The 21,423-nt window shown below is 41.0% G+C and overlaps 1 protein-coding gene across 6 annotated transcripts in view; it reads right to left on the reverse strand.

The window, feature by feature from the left end:
- The window catches only part of pfkpb (phosphofructokinase, platelet b), a 140,273-nt gene that overhangs the window by 17,867 nt on the left and 100,983 nt on the right, over positions 1–21,423 (reverse strand). For 3 of the 6 annotated variants that reach the window (XM_087987537.1, XM_087987538.1, XM_087987540.1), the window contains 3 exons: positions 19,913–20,065; positions 17,978–18,142; positions 260–321 (listed from right to left, as the gene is read on the reverse strand). In XM_087987537.1, coding sequence (XP_087843663.1) covers positions 260–321; positions 17,978–18,142; positions 19,913–20,065 — 380 coding nt within the window. The remainder of the gene's footprint in view (positions 1–259; positions 322–17,977; positions 18,143–19,912; positions 20,066–21,423) is intronic. The other 3 variants (XM_087987539.1, XM_087987535.1, XM_087987536.1) reach the window with 1 other exon arrangement.

Consider the following 21,423-nt stretch of genomic DNA (forward strand, 5'->3'; position numbering starts at 1 on the left):
TTCATCAGGAAGGCTCCTCATCCCATTTTCCTGCCTCCTCCCCATAATCCTTCATCCCATTACCTGTTTAATTCCTACTTAAATTTACTCACTGATCCAGCATCCACTGCACTTTGGGGTAGCAAGTGAACAACAATTTGTAATGATTTGCAATTCACACAGTAGGTCTTCGTCACTGTGAATTATTGGAGGATTGATACACTAATAATGTCTGCCACATTAAATGCATCACTATGCAGTGTGGAACTGCCCTACTCACCTGAGTACTAAACCCCGTTGGATATTTGTTTTCATCTTTTCTGTTAAGTGTTCAACATTAGACTGAAAAACAAAAATATATTATCATAAAGGCAGAAGTCACATATTCGGCTTTTTTGAACACTAGTTCACAGAATAAGATTGGAAATATTTCATCTTGAACTTCAAAAGAAAAATGTATTCACACAAGTTTGGGTGGCAAAAATCAAAACCTCTAAAGAATTTCTGAAAGACTGCATACAATAAACAATTAGTCATAAAAACACAAAATAAACATAATGGATATTCTCAACAGATCTGCACACATCTGCGGAGAGATTGCCGATTGGTGACCATTTCTAAGTGAAATTGGTAAGATTGCCTTGATAATTAATTAACATCTCCCATTTTGAGTAATCAGCAGTTGGGTAGAGTTTTACTGCCAGCCACAAACACAAGTGTTTGATCACTTTCTTCTTCTCATTCATCTAGGTAAAAACAATGCCTGCAGATGCTGGAAACCAGATTTTGGATTAGTGGTGCTGGAAGAGCACAGCAGTTGAGGCAGCATCCGAGCAGCAGTTGATCCTGCCTGAACTGCTGTGCTCTTCCAGCACCACTAATCCAAATTCTCATTCGTCTAGTTCAGTTAAACAGTAATGTTCACACCAATCAGTTGTAACAATGCAGAATCAGTTCTTTAATGAGCCATTACATAAGGTTCATACAGTCACTTTACTACTTAGAATGAAATAGTACAGCCTCATGAATTCATGCCAGCTCTCTGAAGCTCATTCCACTCACACTGTTCAATCCACACTTAGACTCCATTAGATTTATTTATTGTCACGTGTATACAAATACAGTGAAAAGTGTTAGTGTGGTCACGCTCAAATGCCATCTTCAAACAGAATACAAAATAAGATCCAAATGCAATAGAACTTATCTTTACATTTCCTTCATGTAACAGGTTCTAGGGTCTCTGGAATGGGCCCTGCATCTCAACTACGAACACTTTAGTTGCTGCATCAGTTGATTCATCACTGTTTGTTCTTGCCCTCATGACCGCAACAATATTTGATTCGAGAAACAGAGTCTCGGTGCTCAATAATATTGCCACAATGGCATGCTGCTCACCCAGAATGCTCTGCAGGACAGAATGTACTCTATCTTCACCACTGCACAGCTGCACATGCACACTTATGATTTACACCAATATTTAAGTATTTACCTAAAGGTTTATTTCTTTCAAGCACGCATCCAATTTCCTTTCAAAATCATATGACTCTTCATACTTTCACTGACCTTGTGCAGTATGTGTTCCAGGTCATTCACGACTTCTTAATATGTAAAAAAGCTTGTCCTCCCAATCCCCCTGCATTTCTTTCTTAAAACCTTAAATCTCTGCCCTTAGTCTTTGTCCAATCAGCTCAGGGGTACAGTTTTCCTGGTCTGCTGTACCCTGTCATAACTTTGTGCACTTCTTTCAAATCATCCCTCAGTCTTCTTTGCCGTAGGAGAACGCTTTAGCTCTTCAATATGAACCTCACCTACCCTAATCCAGGATTCATTGAGCCAAATCTCTTCTCCACTCTCTCAAGGACTCTTACATCCTTCCCATCAATGTGGTAATCCAAACTGGACACAATATTTTCACTGGGGCTTAACCAGAACTTTATAGAGGGCCAGAATAATTTCCCTAAACAATCCTTGTTCTCAATTACATCCCAATCCACAATCCAACATGCACACTCAACTACCTGCCTAATTTTACCTTATGTCTCCATTCCAAACACACTGGCACTAAATCACATTGCAAAGATTCATGACAGTGACAACAAAATTACAACATGGAGACAGCAAAGATGATATTGCTCTTCTCAGTCTCCTAATCATTCTATTCCATAATCATATATGATCTACTTTGCTTCCAAAAACAGTGGTCTGAGAGATGTTCATCTTGCCAAAATACAGGGATTTCATCAGCTCTTCATCCTTGTCCTATGCCCACTTACCTCATGCACCTTATTCTGAGCAGAATGTTCACTGTGTGCTGATCCTACAAATAGCAAAATTTGGGTTGCATAGGTAGTACAAACATAGATTAATAGAGTCATAGAGCTGTACAGCACAGAAACAAACTCTTGAGTCCAAACAGTCCATGCTGACCAAATATCCTAAATTAATGTAGTCCTTATTTGCCAGCATTTGGCCAATATCCCACTAAACCCTTTCTTATTCATATACCCATCCAGATGCCTTTTAAATGCTGTAACTGTACCAGCCTCCACCACTTCTCTGGCAGCTCATTCCATACCTGCATCACCTTCTGCATGAAAGAGTTGCCCCTTAGGTCTCTTTTAAATCTTTTCCCTCTCATCCTAAAACTATAACCTCTAGTTTTGGATTTCGCTACCCCTGGCAAAAAGACCTGGGTTATTCACCATATCTATGTCCCTCATGATTTTATAAACTTCTACATGATCACCCCTCAACCTCCAGCGCTCTAGGGAAAATAGCCACAGCCTATTCAGCCTCTTCCTATAGCTCAAACCCTCCAAACCCAGCAACATCTTTGTAATTTCTTTCTGAACCCTTTCAAGTTTCACAACATCCTTCCTATAGCAAGGAGACCAGAACAGAATGCAGTATTCCAAAAGTGGCCTAACCAATGTCCTGTACAGTTGCAACATGACCTCCCAAAGCTATACTCAATGCACTGACCAATTACTTCAAGCATACCGAACAGCTTCTTCCTATCATATCTGCCTGCAACACTACTTTCAAGAAAGTATGAACCTGCATTCCAAGGTCTCTTTTTTCAGCAATTCTCCCCAGGGCCTTACCATTAAGTGTATAAGTCCTGCCCTGACTTGCTTTTCCAAAATGTAGCACCTCACATTTATCTGAATTAAACTCCATCTGCCACTCCTCGGTCCATCTGATCAAAGTCCCACTGTACTCTGAGGTAACCTTCTTGGCTGTCCACAACACCTCCAATTTTGGTGTCATCTGTTTGTTCCCACAAGAGTGCTATTAAAAAGTGGGGCATTATCAAAGGCTATAAAATCAGCCCCATTGAAGTTTGTGAGCAGCTGATACCTTGTTTTTATTAAGGCGGGTAAATGATTCACTTATTTGGAAAAATATAACTAAGTTCGTGTATTTGAACAGATTGAAGTACTTGCAGCTGATTGTGAGGATTTGTCTGCATGTTCACAGACATTAAAATATTGCAGCTCAACAATTCAGGACTGGTCTCCTCTCACCAATATTTGCTCAGTGTAGCTTTGTTTAATCAAAGGAATGCAGAAGCAGAGGCATAGGAGTAGGCCACTCAGAACTTGTTCTGTACTTCTGGCTGATCTGTACCTCAACTCTAGTGAATGCCTTAGCACCACATCCTTTAAAGGTCTCATCTAATAAACATGGAAAATACTCATCTACTTTTAGAAATAATTAGCAATACCACCTCATCAGAATATCCAAGCCAAGCTTAGGAACTGTAATGACAATGGATTGTATAATCAGATAAAATATCTTTCCTGTCAGCTAACAATATATAAGAAAGCTTAGCTGAGACCCTAGATAAATATCACTCTCTTGAAACATCTTTCGCCCCTCCTTGATTGATAGCTCAAAGCTCTTAGCTGTCAATTTCACAAACGTTGTTTAACAAAGCTTAAGTGGTTTCAAGTTCAGTTTCAGGTATATGTCTGGAGGCAAACGATGGGACATGGGGCCTCTGTGTTTTGGGAGGGTGGAGTGAATAGTGAAGGAGGTGGGTCACAAGGCCCAGAATTCTTTTAAACTGGAATGAAGTCTCACAACACTGACACCACAGGCCTTTCAAAACAGCCCACCCTCACAAATGACAGGCTCCATACCTTTCTCAAGAGTCAGCTGGCCCGACTGCAACCAGCATCTGGCCCCACCCTCCACCCCGGCGAGATAAATCCCCCTGCTATTACCTGAGATGGGCATGTGAAACAGGTCATTTACCCACATTCTGCTACCCACCTCAAGGATGAAAATCAGGCCAATGAAACTGAAGATGTGCACACACGAAAGGAGGTGGAGTTCAGTGCCTGGGGGAGCTGGGGAACAGATAGGAACCCAGGAGATGGGGATCAGCAGCTTGGGGGAGGGAGTCAGAAGAGCATGGGATTGAGGAGAAGGGGAAGGGACTCTTTCCTACTCCCCCTCCACACCAATTCTCTCCTTTCCTGACTGTCATTGTTCCCCCACCCCCACCATCCTCCTGACTCTCTCCATGAACCCCCAATTTCCTCCCCCCCAAATTCCAACCTTGCACATCCTGATAATCTGCTGCCGAACCCCATTTCAAAAATCCACACACTTCAGTGACGTTACATGTCCATTCTACATGGTGAGATGGTATCTAGAAACATGTGCGTGCACGTTCTGGATTACTGCGCAGGTGTAGTTGGCTGCAATTGCAAACACTGCTTGGGGAGGGACCACCAGTGTCAAAGACGGAAGACCTACTTACGCATAGTTACCTGATGAAGGAGCAGCGCTCTGAAAGCTGGAACTTCCAAATAAACCTGTTGGACTATAACCTAGTGTTGTGTGACTTTTAACTATGTCCACCCAGTCCAAGACTAGCACCTCCACATCCTATCTTATGCAGCAGTCTTTCTGGTCTACCAGTCAAACAGGTTTTGAGTGTGATGGTGCAGGGAACAAGGGTGACCAGAACTGCGTCATTGGTTGCTTACAATTTCCACTTCACACCTCCTTAGTTTCCATACATAAAAAGGCACTTAAATATATTTAATCCATTGTTAGAGCTTTATAATGGTTGAAGTGATAGATAAGGGTGTTGTATTTCAACAAGTGCATAGTGTTAAATTTGAGCTATTCTCCAAATTTTCCACATGCTGCATAAGGTTAGCTCACCCTAGTTATTCAAGTACAGGTCTGGTAAAGCCATATGTCAATTCACTAAGTTGTCGATTCACTCTGCATTATCAGCCAGCTAAATCTGGCACAGGGATTTTCAAAAAGCACAAAATCAGAGCAAGAATGCAGTAGAGAAACAACAACAAATTAATGATTGCAACATTATCTTCTGTTGGATAGTCATCAACATACGTTTTCTTTATTTGAGGATAAGGACAACGTAAGTCTTGTTGGAAGACAACACAAATTCCATTAGTCTTCAGTGGTCTGCAATTATTATAAGGAGGATCTTGTTAAAGTAAGCGATGAATAACACAATAATACAAAAGTCAATACATCAGTTGCAGGAAATTGGAAATATAAACAGAAAATGCTGGAAACTAGCAGCAGGTCAGGCAATGCCTAAGGACAGTAATAAAATTAACATTTCAGGTCAAAACAACGCTTCATCAGATGGTCAGGATGAAACTCATTACTCTGTAAATCACCACTCACTTTGTTTAAAAAAAAGTTTTCTTCATTCTATACCAATCACTAGTCTTGGACTCTGGAAATATCAGGACAGTGTGTGACTTGGAAGGAAATTTAAAGATAGGGTGTTCAAACACACCTACTCCCTTTATCTTAATTAATGGGAATTGCAGTTTTAAGAAGAGCTGCCAAAGTAGCTTTGATAAATCACTGCAGTGTTCCTTATAGATAGGACTCACTGCCAGCGCAGTGCAGCTGCGATTGAAAGTGTGTGTGTTTAAGCTAATGGATGGAGTATTCATTAAGCCAAGCTCAGAATCGTATCACACTTCATGAATGTTGTTGCAGCTTTACTCAAAGAGGAAAGCAGATATATTCCATGGTGTTTCCTGATTTGTGCCATCGAGATTGTATAAAGGCTTTAATCACACTGAACACACAACCTTCAGCCTGCGTTGGCAAGTAAGGCATTTACATGATTATATTTTGCACGTTAAACTGCTGTAGAGATCTACCAAGCCTCAAACTCATGATACGCTACTTGATGCCAGTTAGTCTCATTACTTTTACCCTATTTGCGTACAACATTTCACTTAAGATATTAATCACTGTGTTACAATCACCATGGGGATCTAAAATATTAGAAAGATCTTTGAAGTCCCAGTCAATCAGTAAAGACAAAATTTCAAGTTTTAATACTTTTACTGTCACAATGAACTCGAAGCAACATTGATTGAACACTATTTCAGTTGATAACTTATATTTAAACTGCAGAACACTTTCCCCACTTAACTATTAAAATTTCTTTACTTAAATTTTAAATTAGGCAATTTGATTCTAATTGGTCAACATTGTCCTGAGGAATGAACCAGTAAATGAGTATCACCTTTTTGTTGAGTTGAAACACACACAAAGCAATGTCATACTGTTCTGTTTGCAAAGAATAGGATTCTGTGCATTAATACAAGTACTTCCAATACATGTGGGAAGGTATTGTTCTGGAGTCATAGAGTCATAGAGATGTACAGCATGAAATTAGACCCTTCGGTCTAACTTATCCATGCTGACCAGATATCCTAAATTAATCTAGTCCCATTTGCTAGCATTTGGCCCATATCCCTCTAGTCTCTTGCTATTCACATGCTCATCCAGATGCCTTTTAAATGTTATAATTCTATCAGCCTACACCTGGTAGTTCATTCCATACACGCACCACCCTCTGCATGAAAAAGTTGCCCTTTAGGTCCCATTTAATCCTATGCCCTCTCGTTTTGGACTCCCCCACCTTGGATAAAGACCTTGTCTATTCAGCCTACCATACCCTTCTGTGATGAAGTGACCAGGAAGGTTGATGAGGACAGGGTGGTAAACGTAGTCTATATGGATTTCAGCAAGGCCTTTGATCAGGTACCTCATGCTAGGCTGCTCTGGAAAGTTAGATCGCATGGAATCCAGGAGGAGCTGGAAAATTGGATACAAATTTGCATGATGGTAGGAAGTAGAGTGTAATAATGGAAAGATGCTCGTCGGACTGGAGGCCTCTGACTAGTGGAGTGCCTCAGGGGTTGGTTCTAGGCCCATGACTGTTTGTTATCTGTATCAGTGATTTGGATGAGAATGTACAAGGCCTGATTAGTAAGTTTGCTGATGACACTAAAATAGGCGGTATCGTGGACAATGAGGAAGGTTATCAGAAATTGCAGCAGGACCTTGATCAGCTGGGGAAGTGGGATGAGAAATGGGAAATGGAGTTTAATATAAATTGAAGTGAATTGAATTGAATTTATTGTCACATGTACCAAGGCACAATGAAAAGCTTTGTCTCGCAAGCAATACAGGCAGATTACAGAGTTAAGTAGCACAGATAGTAAATAATAGGTAAACAGTGGCAAAAACTAAAACACAGGTACAGGCAAATGTTAAGAACTTATGAGTCCATTCAGTTTTTTTTTGATTAGATTACTTACAGTGTGGAAGCAGGCCCTTCAGCACAACAAGTCCACACCGACCCGTTGAAGAGTAACCCACTCAGACCCAATCCCCTACATTTACCCCTTCAACTCACACTACGGGCAATTTAGCATGGTCTATTCACCTAACCTACACATTTTTGAACTGTGGGAGGAAACCGGAGCACACCTGTGCAGACACGGGGAGAATGTGCAAACTCCACACCATCAGTCGCCTGAGGCGGGAATTGAAGCGGCATCTCTGGCGCTGTGAGGCAACAGTGCTAACCACTGTGCCACCATGCTGCCCATTGTTATTCTAACAACAGTAGGGTAGAAACTGTTGTAAAACTGGCTGGTGTGTGTGTGTTCAGGCTTCTGTACCTTCTCCCCGATGGTAGAGGTTGTAGAAAAGCATTGCCAGGGTGGGATGGATCTTTGAGAATGCTGGCGGCCCTTCCTTGACAATGGGCCTGGTAGATGGATTCTATAGATGAGAGGTTGGCTTTGTGACTGTCCAGGCCGAGTTCACTACTCTCTGTAACTGATCTTGAATGGTACAGTTGCCATACCAGGTCGTGATATATCCAGACAGAATGCTGTCAATGACACACCTATAAAAGTTGGCAAGGGTATTTGCCATCATACCAAATTTTCTCAGCTGCCTGAGGAAGAAGAGACATTGTTGGGCCTTTGTGACCAGTGCGTCCACATGAAGTGTCCAAGAACCCTTGTTATGAATGATCACTTCCAGGAGCTTGCCACTCTCCACTCGTTCCACCTCTGTGCTGTTAATGCCTAGGGGGGCATGAGTAACATCCCGCCGAAAGTCAATCATGAGTTCCTTGGTTTTGCCAGCATTGAGAGCAAGGGCGTTCTCAGTGCACCATTTTTCCAGGTCTTTCACCTCCCTTATGTAGTCTGTTTCATTGCCATCTGAGATTTGACCGACTATGATGGTGTCATCAGCGAACTTGTAAATGACATTAGTCTGGTATTTGGCGACTCATTCATGGGTGTACAGTGAGTACAGTAGGGGGCTAAGTATGCACCCCTGGGGGCTTCCAGTGTTGAGTGTTAGCAAGGATGAAATATTATCCCCAGCTTTCACTGATTATGGCCTGTGGGTCAGGAAACTGACGATCCATTTGCAGAGAGTGGCACTTAGTCCAAGATCACTAAGTTTAGTAATCAGTCTCACGGGGATAATAGTGTTGAAGGCTAAACTGTAGTCAACGAGTAGAATTCTTACGTAGCTGTTCTTGGTGTCAAGGTGTTCTAGAGAGTAGTGAAGGGCAAGTGATATGCCATCTGATGTGGATCTGTTGGTCTGATAAGTAAATTGGAGTGGGTCAAGAGTAATGGAGAGACTGGAGTTGATTAATGCCATGACCAGCCTTTCAAAGCACTTCATGACCATCAAGGGTAGGGTCACTGAGCAGTAGTCATTGAGACATGCTGCATGAACCTTCTTAGGCACAGGAATGATGTTGGCCCTCTTGAAACAGGCAGGGACAGTGGTCTACTGCAGGGAGAGGTTGAAGATGTCCAAGACCTCTGCCAGTTGATCTGCGCATGCCCTGAGTGCACGGCCTGGTATTCCGTCACTTTCCTTGGATTCACACAAAGGAAAACTGATCTGACCTCTGATGCAATGACTGCTGGGATAGGTTCATCAGGACTTGTTGGAATAGGTGTTACTTCTCCGCTGAAATTCTGCTCAAAGCGAGCATACGGGCCATCTTGAATTTGGAAAGTTAAATGAAGGTAGGAGTTTCATTGTAAATGGTAGGCCTTAATGACTGAAGTGGAATAGAGGGACCTTAGAAAATAGAATATAGAACAAAACAGCGCAGAACAGGCCCTTCAGCCCTTGATGTTGCGCCGACCTGTGAACTATTCTCAGCTCATCCTCCTACACTATCCCAAAATCATCCATGTGCTTATCTAAGGATTGTTTAAATCTCCCTAATGTGGCTGAGTTGACTACATTAGCAGGTAGGGCATTCCATGCCCTCACCACTCTCTGCGTAAAGAACCTGCCTCTGACATCTATCTTAAATCTATCACCCCTCAATTTCTAGTTATACCCTCTCGTATAAGCTGACATCATCATCCTAGGAAAAAGACTTTCACTGTCTACCCTATCTAATCCTCTGATCATCTTATATGTCTCTATCAAATCCCCCCTTAGCCTTCTTCTTTCCAATGAGAACAGGCCCAAGTCTCTCAGCCTTGCCTCATAAGACCTTCCCTCCAGACCAGGCAACATCCTGGTAGATCTCCTCTGCACCTTTTCCAATGCTTCCACATCCTTCCTGTAATGGGATGACCAGAACTCTACACAATATTCCAAGTGTGGCCACACCAGCGTTTTGTATAGTTGAAGCATGATATTGCGGTTCCATAACTCAATCACTCTACCAATGAAACCTAACATACCGTATGCCTTCTTAACAGCACTATCCACCTGGGTGGCAACTTTCAGGGATCTATGCACATGGACTCCAAGATCCCCTTGCACATCCACACGACCAAGAATCTTTCCATTGACCCAGTATTCTGCCTTCCTGTTATTCTTCCCAAAGTGCATCACCTCACATTTAGCTGCCAATTCTGCAGTTTATCCCAATCCCCATGCAACTTGTAACATTCTTCCAAACTGTCCACTTCTCCACCGATTTAGTGTCATTTACAAATTTACTAATCCATCCAGCTATGCCTGCGCCTAAGTCATTTAGAAAAATGATAAACAGCAGTGGTCCCAAAACAGATCCTTGTGGCACACCACTAGTAACTGGACTCCAGACTGAACATTTTCCATCAACCACCACTCGCTGCCTTCTTTCAGAAAGCCAGTTTCTAATCCAAACTGCTAAATCACCCTCAATTCCATGCTTTGCATTTTCTCCATCAGCCTACCATGTGGAACCTTATCAAAGGCTTTACTGAAGTCCATGTATACCATGTCAACTGTCCAACCATCATCTACATGCTTGGTCACCTTCTCAAAAAACTCAATGAGGTTTGTGAGACACGACCTGCCCTTGACAAAACCATGTTAACTGTCTGAAATCAAGTTGTTGTTTGCTCGATGATTATAAATCTTATCTCTTATAATCCTTTTCAAAATATTTTCTACAACAGAAGTAAGGCTCACTGGTCTATAATTACCTGGGTCATCTCTGCTGCCCTTCTTGAACAAGGGCACAACATTTGCAATCCTCCAGTCCTCAGGTACTAAACCTGTAAACAATGACGACTCAAATATTAAAGCCAAAGGCTCTGCTATCTCCTCCCTAGCTTCCTAGAGAATCCTCGGATAAATCGAATCCGGCCCAGGGGACTTGTCTACTTTCACTCCTTCTAGAATTGATAACACCTGTGCGAAACTAACCTCGATCCTTTATAGTCTAATATCTCGTACCTTATTCTTCTCCTCTACAATATTCTGCTTTTCCTGAGTGAACACTGATGAGAAATGTTCATTTAGCACCTCTCTGATCTCCACAGGGTCCATACTCAACATTCCACTTCTGTCTTTGACTGGCCCTATTCCTATCCTAATCAACCTTTTATTCCTCACATACCTATAGAAAGCTTTAGTGACCTTGATGTTCAGGTGCATAGTTCTCTGGAAGTGGAGTCACAAGTAGACAGAGTAGTGAAGTAGGCTTTTGACACATGGCCTTCATCAGTCAGGGCATTGTGTATAGAAGTTGAGAAGCTATGTTGCAGTTATACAGGACGAGAGGCCTCATTTGAAGTGTTCTGTTCAGTTTTGGTCACCTTGCTACAGGAAAGATGTTCTTAAACTGGAAAGAGTGCAGAAGAAATTTACAAGGATGTTGCCTGGACTCATTAGTCTGAGTTATAGGGAGAGGTTGGACAAGCTAGGACTTTTTTCATTTAAGCGTAGGAGACTGAGGGGGGTGATCTTTGAGAAGTGTATAACATCATGAGCAGCATGGATTAGGTGAATGTACTCAGTCATTTTCCCAGCTTTGGGGAATTGAGGACTGGAGGGCATCAGTTTAAGGTTAGCGGGGAAAAAATAAAAGGGAACCTGATGGCAACCTTTTTAAACAGAGGATGGTGTGTATATGGAATGTGCTCTGAGCAGATGTGATTGAGGCGGGTACATTAGCAACATTTAAAAGGCATTTGGACAAATACATGGATAGGAAAGATTTAGAAGGATATGGGCCAAATGCAGGGAAATGGCGTTAGCATGAACAAACATTTTGGTTGGCATGGACCAGTTTGGGCCAAAGGGCCTGTCTTCGTGCTGTACGGCTCTAGGATTCTATGATTTTATTAATTTCTATATGGTCACCCCTCAGCCTCTGACGCTCCAGGGAAAACAACCCCAGCCTATTCAGCTTCTCTCAATCGCTCAAACCCTCCAATCCTAGCAAAATCCTTGTAAATCTTTTCTGAACCCTTTGAAGTTTCACAACATCCTTCGTATAGCAGGGAGACCAGAATTGCAAGCAGCATTCCAAAAATGATCTAAGTAATGTCCTGTACAGCTGCAACATGACTTCCCAACACCTATACTCAATGCACTAACCAATTAAGGCAAGCATACCAAATGCCTTCTTCACCATCCTATCTATCCGTGACTCCCAGTTCAAGGAACTATGAACCTGCACTCCAGAGTCTCTTTGTTCAGCAACATCACCCAGGACCTTACCCTTAAGGGTATAAGTCCTGCGTTGATTTGCCTTTCCAAAATACGCACCTCACATTTATCTAAATTAATCTCCCTCTGACACTCCTCGGCATATTGGCCCATCTGATTAAGATCCCGTTGTACTCTGGGGTAACCTACTTGGCTGTCCACTACAACTCCAATTTTGGTGTCTCTACAAACTTACAAAGCATACCTTGAATCCAAGGCATTTATATAAATGATAAAAAGCAGTGGACCCCAGCACGGATCCTTGAGGTACACCACTCCTCATAGGCGTCCAGTCTGAAAAGCAACCCTCCACCGTTCTAGTGGTATTATTACTAGACTATTAATCCAGAGACCCAGGTAATATCCCACCATGGAAGACGGTGAAGTTTGATTTCAAAACAAAATCTGGAATTAAGAGTCTAATAATGAATATCAAACCATTCGATGAATATCAAACTATTCCCGATTGTTGGGAAAAATACATCTGGTTCATTAATATCCTCTAGGTCAGTAAATTTCCATCCTTATCTGGCCTGGCCCATATGTGACTCCAGAACCACAGCAATGTGCTTGACTCATATCCACCCTCTGGGCAACTAGGGATGGGCAATAAATGCAACAACACCGACATTCCATGACTGAATTTCATTTTTTTTTAATGTGCCACTGTGCAGGCCTGACTGCCAAAGCTAAACTGGTTGAGAAACCAGACAGGGATTCCCCTCTACTGTAAACATACCTCCACTAGTCAGTTTACACAGATTTCCTACAGTTCCATCAGATATAATAGTGGCCTTTTTGACAACTACCCAAACTACAGCTGACCCATTTGTTCAGCAGGCAAGTCTGATTCTGAAATAGGTTAGATCAGGGATAATCCTAAGTGGCATAGTGGTTGGCACTACTGCCTCACAGCACCAGGGACCTAGGTGCAATTCTACCTTCAGGCAACTGTGTGGAGTGTGCACATTCTTCTCATGTCTGCATATGTTTTGTCCAGGTGCTGTGGTTTCCTCCCACAGTCCAAAGATGTGCAGGTTAGGTAGATTGGCCATGCTAAATTACCCATACTGTACAGGTTAGATTAGCCATGGTGACAGGAATTGGGTGGAGGGGGATGAGTCTGAGTGGTATGCTTTTTGGAGGCTCAGTGTGGACTCTTATGGGCCACTGTAGGGATTCTAAGATTTGATGAATGGTTACCTTGATCAGATCTCTTTCTACCATATATCATACAAACGAATTAAAGCATTGTCCCAAAACGTGCCTTGTATACCTCAGATACCTTGGAAGCATACCTTGGAAGTCTCAGAAGCACATCGCCACTTTTATATTCCAATCCTCTTGAAATAAATTACATTATATTCGCTTTCTTAATCATGGACTAGACCTGCAAGTTAACCTTTAGAGAATCCTGGACTAGCACTCCCAGATCCCTTTGTACTTTGGCTTGAGGAATTTTCTCACCATTTAGAAAATAGTCCATGCCTGTGTTCGTTTTTCAAAAGTGCAAGACCTCAAATTTGCTCACATTGAATTTCATCAGCCATTTCCTGGACCACTCTCCTAAACTGTCTAAATCTTTCTGCAGCCTCCCCACCTCCTCAGTACTATCTGCCTGTTCACCTAACTTCATATTATTGGCAAACTTCACCAGAATGCCCTCAGTCCCTTCATCCAGATCATTGATATATAAAGTGAACAGCTGCGGCCCCAACTGAACCCTCCGGGGCACCACCTGTCACCTCTGCCATTCCAAAAAAGAACCGTTTATCCCAATGCTCTGCCTTTTGTCAGACAATCCTCAATCCATGCCATCTCAAAGGCCTTTTGCAAGTCTAGATAGATAACATTCACTGGGTTTCCTTGGTCTAACCTACTTTTTACCTCTTCAAAGAATTCTAACAGGTTTTTCAGGCATGACCCCCCCTTACTAAATCCATGCTGACTTGTTCTAATCCGACCCTGCACTTCCAAGAATTTAGAAATCTTACCCTTAACAATAGATTCTAGAATTTTACCAACAACTGAGGTTAGGCTAGTCGGCCTATCATTTTCCATCTTTTGTCTTGATCCTTTCTCAAACATGGGGGTTACAAGACGATTTTCCAACCATCTGGGACTTTCCCTGATTCCAGTGATTTTTGAAAGATTATAACCAATGCCTCTGCTATTTCTTCAGCCACTTCTCTCAGAACTCTAGGAAGTAGCCCATTGGGGTCAGGAGATTTATCAATTTTTAGACCTTTTAGCTTTTCTCACACTTTTTCCTTTGTAATGGGTACCATACTCAACGCTGCCCCCAACTGTCCTTAATTGTTGGGATATTACTTATGTCTTCCACAGTGAAGACTGACACAAAGTACTTATTAAGTTCTTCAGCTATTTACTTATCTCCCAGCATCAACTTGGAATGGCCCAATGTCTACTTTTGCCTCTCATTTGTTTCTTATGTATTGAAAGAAACTTTTACTATCATTTCTAATATTACTGTCAAGCTTACCTTCATATTTGATCCTCTCCTTCCTTATTTCTCTCTTTGTTACCCTCTGTTGGTTTTTGTAGTCTTCCCAATTTTCTGATTTCCCCGTGCTCTTGGCCACTTTATAGGCTCTCTCCTTTTCTTTGATACGTTTCCTGACTTCCTTTGTCAGCCACCATTCCCCCCCCCCCCCCCCCCCCAACCCACCCCCCACCCCGGATAATCTTTCTTTTCTTTGGGATAAACTGCTGTACTGTGTCTTCAATTACACGCAGAAACTCCTGCCATTGTTGCTCTACTGTCTTCCCCACTAGGTTCTGCTTCAAGTCAATTTTTGTCAGTTCCTCTCTCATGCCCCTGTAATTACCTTTATTTAACTGTAACCCTATTACATCTGATTTTGCCTTCTCTCTTTCAAACTGCATACTGAACTCTACCATATTATGATTGCTGCCTCTTAAGCATTTCCCTATTTTAAGAACATTTATAAAATCTGGCTCATTAGGTAGCACTAAGTCCAGAATAGCCTGCTTCCTTGTGGACTCCATGACAAGCTGTTCCAAAAAGCCATCCTGTAAGCATTCTATGAATTCCCTTTCTTTAGATCCACCAGCAACATTATTCACCCAGTCCATTTGCATATTGAAGTCCCCCTTGATCACCGTGACGTTGCCATTCTGACTTGCCCTATCTGTTTCCCGGTATATCTTGTGCTCCTGGTCCTAACCACTGCTGAGAGGTCTGTACATAACTCCTATTATGGTTTTTTTGTCTTTGTGATTCCTCCACTCCACACACACAGACTCTACATCATATGATCCTTTGTCATTCAATGCCATAGATTTAATTTCATTCTTAAGTAACAAGGCAACCCCGCCACTCTGCCCACTTTCCTGTCTTTTCAATAAGTTGTAAATCCTCGGATGTTTAACTGCCCGTCTTGAACCCCTGCAATCACGTCTCTGTAATGTCTACCACATCATAATCATTCACGATGATTTGTGCCATTAATTCATCTACTTTGTTACAAATATTACAAGCTTTCAGGTAAAGGGCCATAATGCTAATTTTCTTATCCTCATGATTTCCAACATCTCTCGTAATATGTCCTAAGTTATCCTTCCTTTTTGCTTCATTCCTAATCTGCTTATCATGATTCCATGAGTCGTGAGTTCATGGAATGCCCTGCCAGTAGCAGTGGTGGACTCTCCCTCTTTATGGGCATTTAAACGGGCATTAGATAGGCATATGGAGGATAGTGGGCTAGTGTAGGTTAGGTGGGCTTGGATCTGTGCAACATCGAGGGCCAAAGGGCCTGTACTGCGCTGTATTTTTCTATGTTCTATGTACTATGTTCTATGCTTTGAACTTAAACCCTGCATACATACTAACCTGCTGCTTATCTTTCTACTGACTCCATACTCCCTGTCACTTTCCCTTTCATTTTGAGGTCAATGGCGATCCCTCGGATGTCCGTAATGAAGTGATTCAGCACTGGTAAGGCAACTGAATGTCAAAGATGATGCTTAAATTGTCTCTACTTTGAGGTGGTCATCATTTAGCGTTTCGTTCTTGTCCAGGTCGTGCTGCAAATACTTTCAGAATCCTTCAGTACCTAAGGAGTCACATATGGTTTCAACAATTGTGGTATTGACCTCATAACCTAAAAATGGTAAATAATAAAATGGCTGAAGTTGTTTGGGCCCAGGACCCTATCACGTTGGATTGCAATAATAAAAATGAAAGAATGAAGTTCTTTTGCATGCTGTGAGATATCGACAATATATGAGGAGTTTCAACAATAATCATTGAACAACAAATTACTGAATAATTCTGCTCCAAAGGGTACAGAGATTTAAATCAACACATCGTCATGCAGATAAAGCAGCTATGTAGAACTTGAGTCAAAGGGCTCTTAAAACTATATTGATCAACTCTTAAAGCACCTATACCAATATTTTAAGAATGGGATTGATTGATTAACAATAATACAGTCTTGGGAGAAGATTCATGCTGTTATACCAAATAAAACCAGAAACAACTCCTCTTTATGTATAAACAACTTACAGAATTTGTTTGATATTGTTAGAAATAGAGATTTTGTAGAACTTTTCAATATTAGTGTAACAGGGAGGTATATCGTAATTTTTCTTTGGTTAATCTTGGCTTTATTGGCAATAGTGACAATGGAAAGCAACAACTGAATTCCTTATTTAGAAAGTCCATTCAGCTCTGAAATAAAACAGATTCTTTCCATGACTTTCCATGTATTTCAAAGAGTACTCAGATGTGACAACAGTCACTGAAACAAAGGTTAAAAATAGACTAAGTGCAAGACTTAGATCTGAATGGTGGGGGATGGGGGTATGGCAAAAGGCAACTGATGAGATTCCACATTACAGACATCAGAACCATGATAAAGGAGAAATGGACCGGGCAAGACTGGAATCAATGGCTCAACATACTGAAATCAGCTCCTTAAATCTTGTCGCTGACATGGACCAGCATTTGTTTTGCGTTTCCTAAGTGCCCTTGAACTTAATGAATTGCTGGCCATTGTAGAAAGCAGTTAAGAATTAACCATATTTCAGAGGGGCTAGAATGATCTACAGGCCAGACCGAGTCAGCATGACAGATTTCCTTTCCGCTACACTTGTGCAGTTCTGACAGGACTCAAACACTCCCCACTATTGAGAAGATTGGCACCTCATTCCCTATCTTAAAACATCCACTCCCTCTAAACCAGCAGTGAGTTGTAAATGTGATGTACCACCTAGAAAATGCAATGCCACATCTTGTCAAGGCTTTTCCAACAGCAACTACCAAATCCACAGCCTCTGTCCTCCTGAATAAGGTCAGAAAATGTATGGGAATAGAGTCAACAATAAGTTTCCCTTCAAGTCTTACGCAGTTATTACTTAGAATTACATTACCAGTTTTTCATTGTCAATGGATCGAAGCCCTGGAACTGCCTACCAAAGTGTGCTGTGGAATATCTACAGCACAAGAACTGCAACAGCTTAAGACAGCAGCTCACCACCAGCTTCTCAGGGACAATAAAAGTTGACCTAGTTAGTGACATGAATGAATAAAACACGTATCTATCGAAAGATGTATATAAAAACATCGAAAATTGCAAATCTTAAAGTTTTGTTTTTAAAGCCTGGAGGTAGGAAACTATAACAAAAGCAAGTAGTCATCTTTAATGTGGAAAAAAGAAATACAGACCTGTAACTCTCGTATATCAAATTTCTCCTCAAAGATGTAAGCAACGTCAGCACCAGCAGAAAGGCCACTCATGCTCGCTAGGTAACCACAGTAGCCTCCCATTGTCTCAATAATGAATACTCGACGTTTTGTTCCACTCGCTGACTGCTTGATGCGATCACACGTCTAACAGGAAAACTTCAAATCAGTATAGCAAGTATAAATTACATTGAGCAGAACAGTTCAATAAATCTGTTCTTTCCTCCTCATTTATTCATCTGCAAGTGTGATTACAGAAATCACTTTAAGTTATAAAATGCTAGTAGAATCCAAAATTGTTCAAATGCACCGGTAGTTTGTTAATAAAAAAAAGTCAGTTGGTGTTTAAAGATGGAAAAAATTATTGACTGGTTCTCTAACTTTCATAAGGCCCTTTTTTAGGACTTTAAGTCCTCTTTTATTTGCCTTTTATATAAATGATTTAGTGAGAATATATAAAGCATGGTTGGTAAGTTTGTGGATAACACCAAAATCAGTGGCATTGTAGACAGTGAAGAAGGTTACCTAAGGTTACAAAGGGATCTTGATCAAATTAGTCAATGGGTTGACAAATAACAGGTGGAGTTCAATTTGGATAAATATGCGGTAATACAAACAGAATTGATACAATTAATGGTAGGGCCTTGGATAGGGTTGTGGAACAGAGAGACCTTGTGGTTCATGTACATGATTCTTTGAAATTCATATCACATATAGACAGGTTGGTTAAAAAGGCATTTAGCACACTTGCCTTCATTGTTCAGTCCTTTGAGTATAGGAGTTAAGAAGTCATGTTAAGGTTGTAGAGGACAACGGTGAGGCCTTTTCTATGTCCTGCTCTGGTTGCCCTGTTATAGGAAGGATATTAGTAAGCTAGAGACTCAGAAGAAATTTACCTGAATGTTGCTGGGTACTGGAGCATGGGAGGTCAGAGGTAATCTTACAGAGGTTTATAAAATCATGAGGAGTATAGATAGGGTTAATGGTAGGTGCCTCTTCCCTTGGATGGGGGATTTCAAGACTTGGGGGCATATTTTTAAGGAAAAAGATTTAAAAATGGCATGAGGGGCAAATGTTTTTACACAGAGGGTGATTCGCGTGTAGGATGGCCTTCCTGAGGAAATGGTGGATGTGGGCACAGTTACTACATTTAAAAGACACTTAGACAAGTACATGAATAGGAAAGGTTTAGAGGGATGGGGCTAAGAGCAAGGAGGTGGGAATAGTTTAGTTTGGGAATGAGTTCAGCATGGGCTGATTGGGCTAAAGGGTCTGTTTCCATACTGTATGACACTATAACTGTACACATTGGCCACCCAGCATATGGTTTTCTTGAGATAAACATTTAGCCAACATGAATTCTAGCATTTTATTCTTTACTATGGTATATTCAATTTTTGTTCTTGACAATGGCATACTTACTCATGTCTCCAATATACATCACAACAAAGCAAATTGTTTTATGAGCAACATTTGTTTCACTACAATATCAGGAGTATGTATTTATATTTAGAATATAAAGTCCTACTAAGCTGCAAATAGAAACCCTAAAACTTCCTTTTGGTCTTCAAAAATAATGTTTTTCCATTAAATTACAGAAAATGTACAAAGCATGTTGGGAGGCAATAATTGTGTAAACGTCCAGATTGAATTATTCTCACAGCATACTTCAAAACAAAGAGCATTTTTAAATCAAACAAGCATACTGTTGTAAAATGGCACATGTTACGAAAATTAGTCACATTTGTTGAAACTCCTAGGCAGAAGAGAGGTAAGAAAGCAACAGTGGAAGCAGTATGCAACACAAGTACAAACAAAAATTCTGCAATGCTAGCTACAGAACAAATTATGTGCAGAGCCATAAAAAAAAAAATCAGGTAAATCATGATAAATGAAACTGAAAAAAATAGACCTTACCTCCACAATGGCATTGACAGCAGTATCAGCACCAATAGTCAAATCACTACCAGGTATATTATTACTTATGGTAGCAGGCAAAAGGCACATTGGGATGCAAAACTCCTCAACGCATGCACGTGCAAAATGTAATTGCAGCATAGCTTCAAAAGCCTGGATTTCCAGAACAAACATGTTTTAGACTTTAATTTTACAATTACATCACTAAGTGAAATGTCACATCATTTTAAATGTGAGGACAAGTTTGGCTTCCCATTTGTAAACAGAAACATCAAGCATAACTGCATGCAAAGTGCTTGCAATCATTACAAACCTGCAGAGGGAAGCCACCCTGGCACGTACTGTTTGAGGCAAGTTTGAAGTAATGCCACCAATGCACAAGTTTTGAATTCATGGGAGGAGTTGTTAGGGACGTGCAATGGCTCATAAATGATTATAGACACAAACTGAGGCAACACTTCATCATAATCTTGAAACTTGAATAAAAGTTGAAACATAATATTAAAAAAGAATGAGCAACTAACAGGACTTGACCTATTTAGAACTTAAAAAGTGTAATTTAAACTTCAGTGGATACAAATCATATGAATCTCTTTTTGAATTATTATAAGACCATAAAAAGTCAGAGCAGCAGTAGGCCATTCAGCCCTAGGAGACTGTTCTGCTATTCAATGAGATCCCGGCTGATCTGATAACCCTCAACTCCACTTTCCTGCCTTTTCCTCATAACCTTGGATTCCCTTCTTGATAAAATAAATGTCTATCTCAATCTTGAACGTACTGAACAATCCAGCCTCGACAGCCCTCAGGGTTAAAGAATTCCACAGAGTCACTGCTCTCAGAGAAGAAATTCCTCCATCCCTCTGTCTTAAATATGCAATCATTTTTTCAGAGATTATGCTCTCTTGTCCCAGACTCACCCAAAAAGGGGGAACCTCTCCACATCTACCCTGTCAACATCCTTAATAATCTTGCATGTTTCACTAAGGTCACTTCTCAATCTTCTAAATTCCAATGAGTAAAAACCCAAACTTCTCAAGCACTCCTCATAAGACAGTTCCCCCCATTTCTGGTATCAGCTAAGTGAACCTTCTCTGGACTGTCCCAATACCAATCAGTAAGGTTCCCATAACTGCTTGCAGTACTACAGCTGTGGTCTGACCAGTTCCTTGTTTGTTTTAATAAGACCTCCCTATTTTCATACTCCATTCTCTTGGAAATAAAAGCCAATGTTGCATTGGTCTTTTATATTACCCAATGAACTTGGATGCTACCTTTGTGTGAGCATACTCTCAGCACCTTGTATTTTAGTAGTGCCTTTAACTCAGGAAAACATCCCAAGGCACGTTGAAGTGTAATCGGGAAAATTAACAACAAGCAAACGAAAAAGAAAATTAGGAAGGGTGGCAAAAAGCTCAGCTAAAGAGGTAGTTTTAATGAAGATCTCTAAAAGGGCAAAAAGAACAGCAAGAATCAGAAAATATTGACAAAGGATGTTGCTGGGATTGGAG

The sequence above is a fragment of the Chiloscyllium plagiosum genome, unplaced genomic scaffold, assembly GCF_037043375.1.
Source record: "Chiloscyllium plagiosum isolate Xiang-an unplaced genomic scaffold, Cpla_swu_hap1 HiC_scaffold_5, whole genome shotgun sequence".
Lineage (NCBI taxonomy): Eukaryota > Metazoa > Chordata > Chondrichthyes > Orectolobiformes > Hemiscylliidae > Chiloscyllium > Chiloscyllium plagiosum.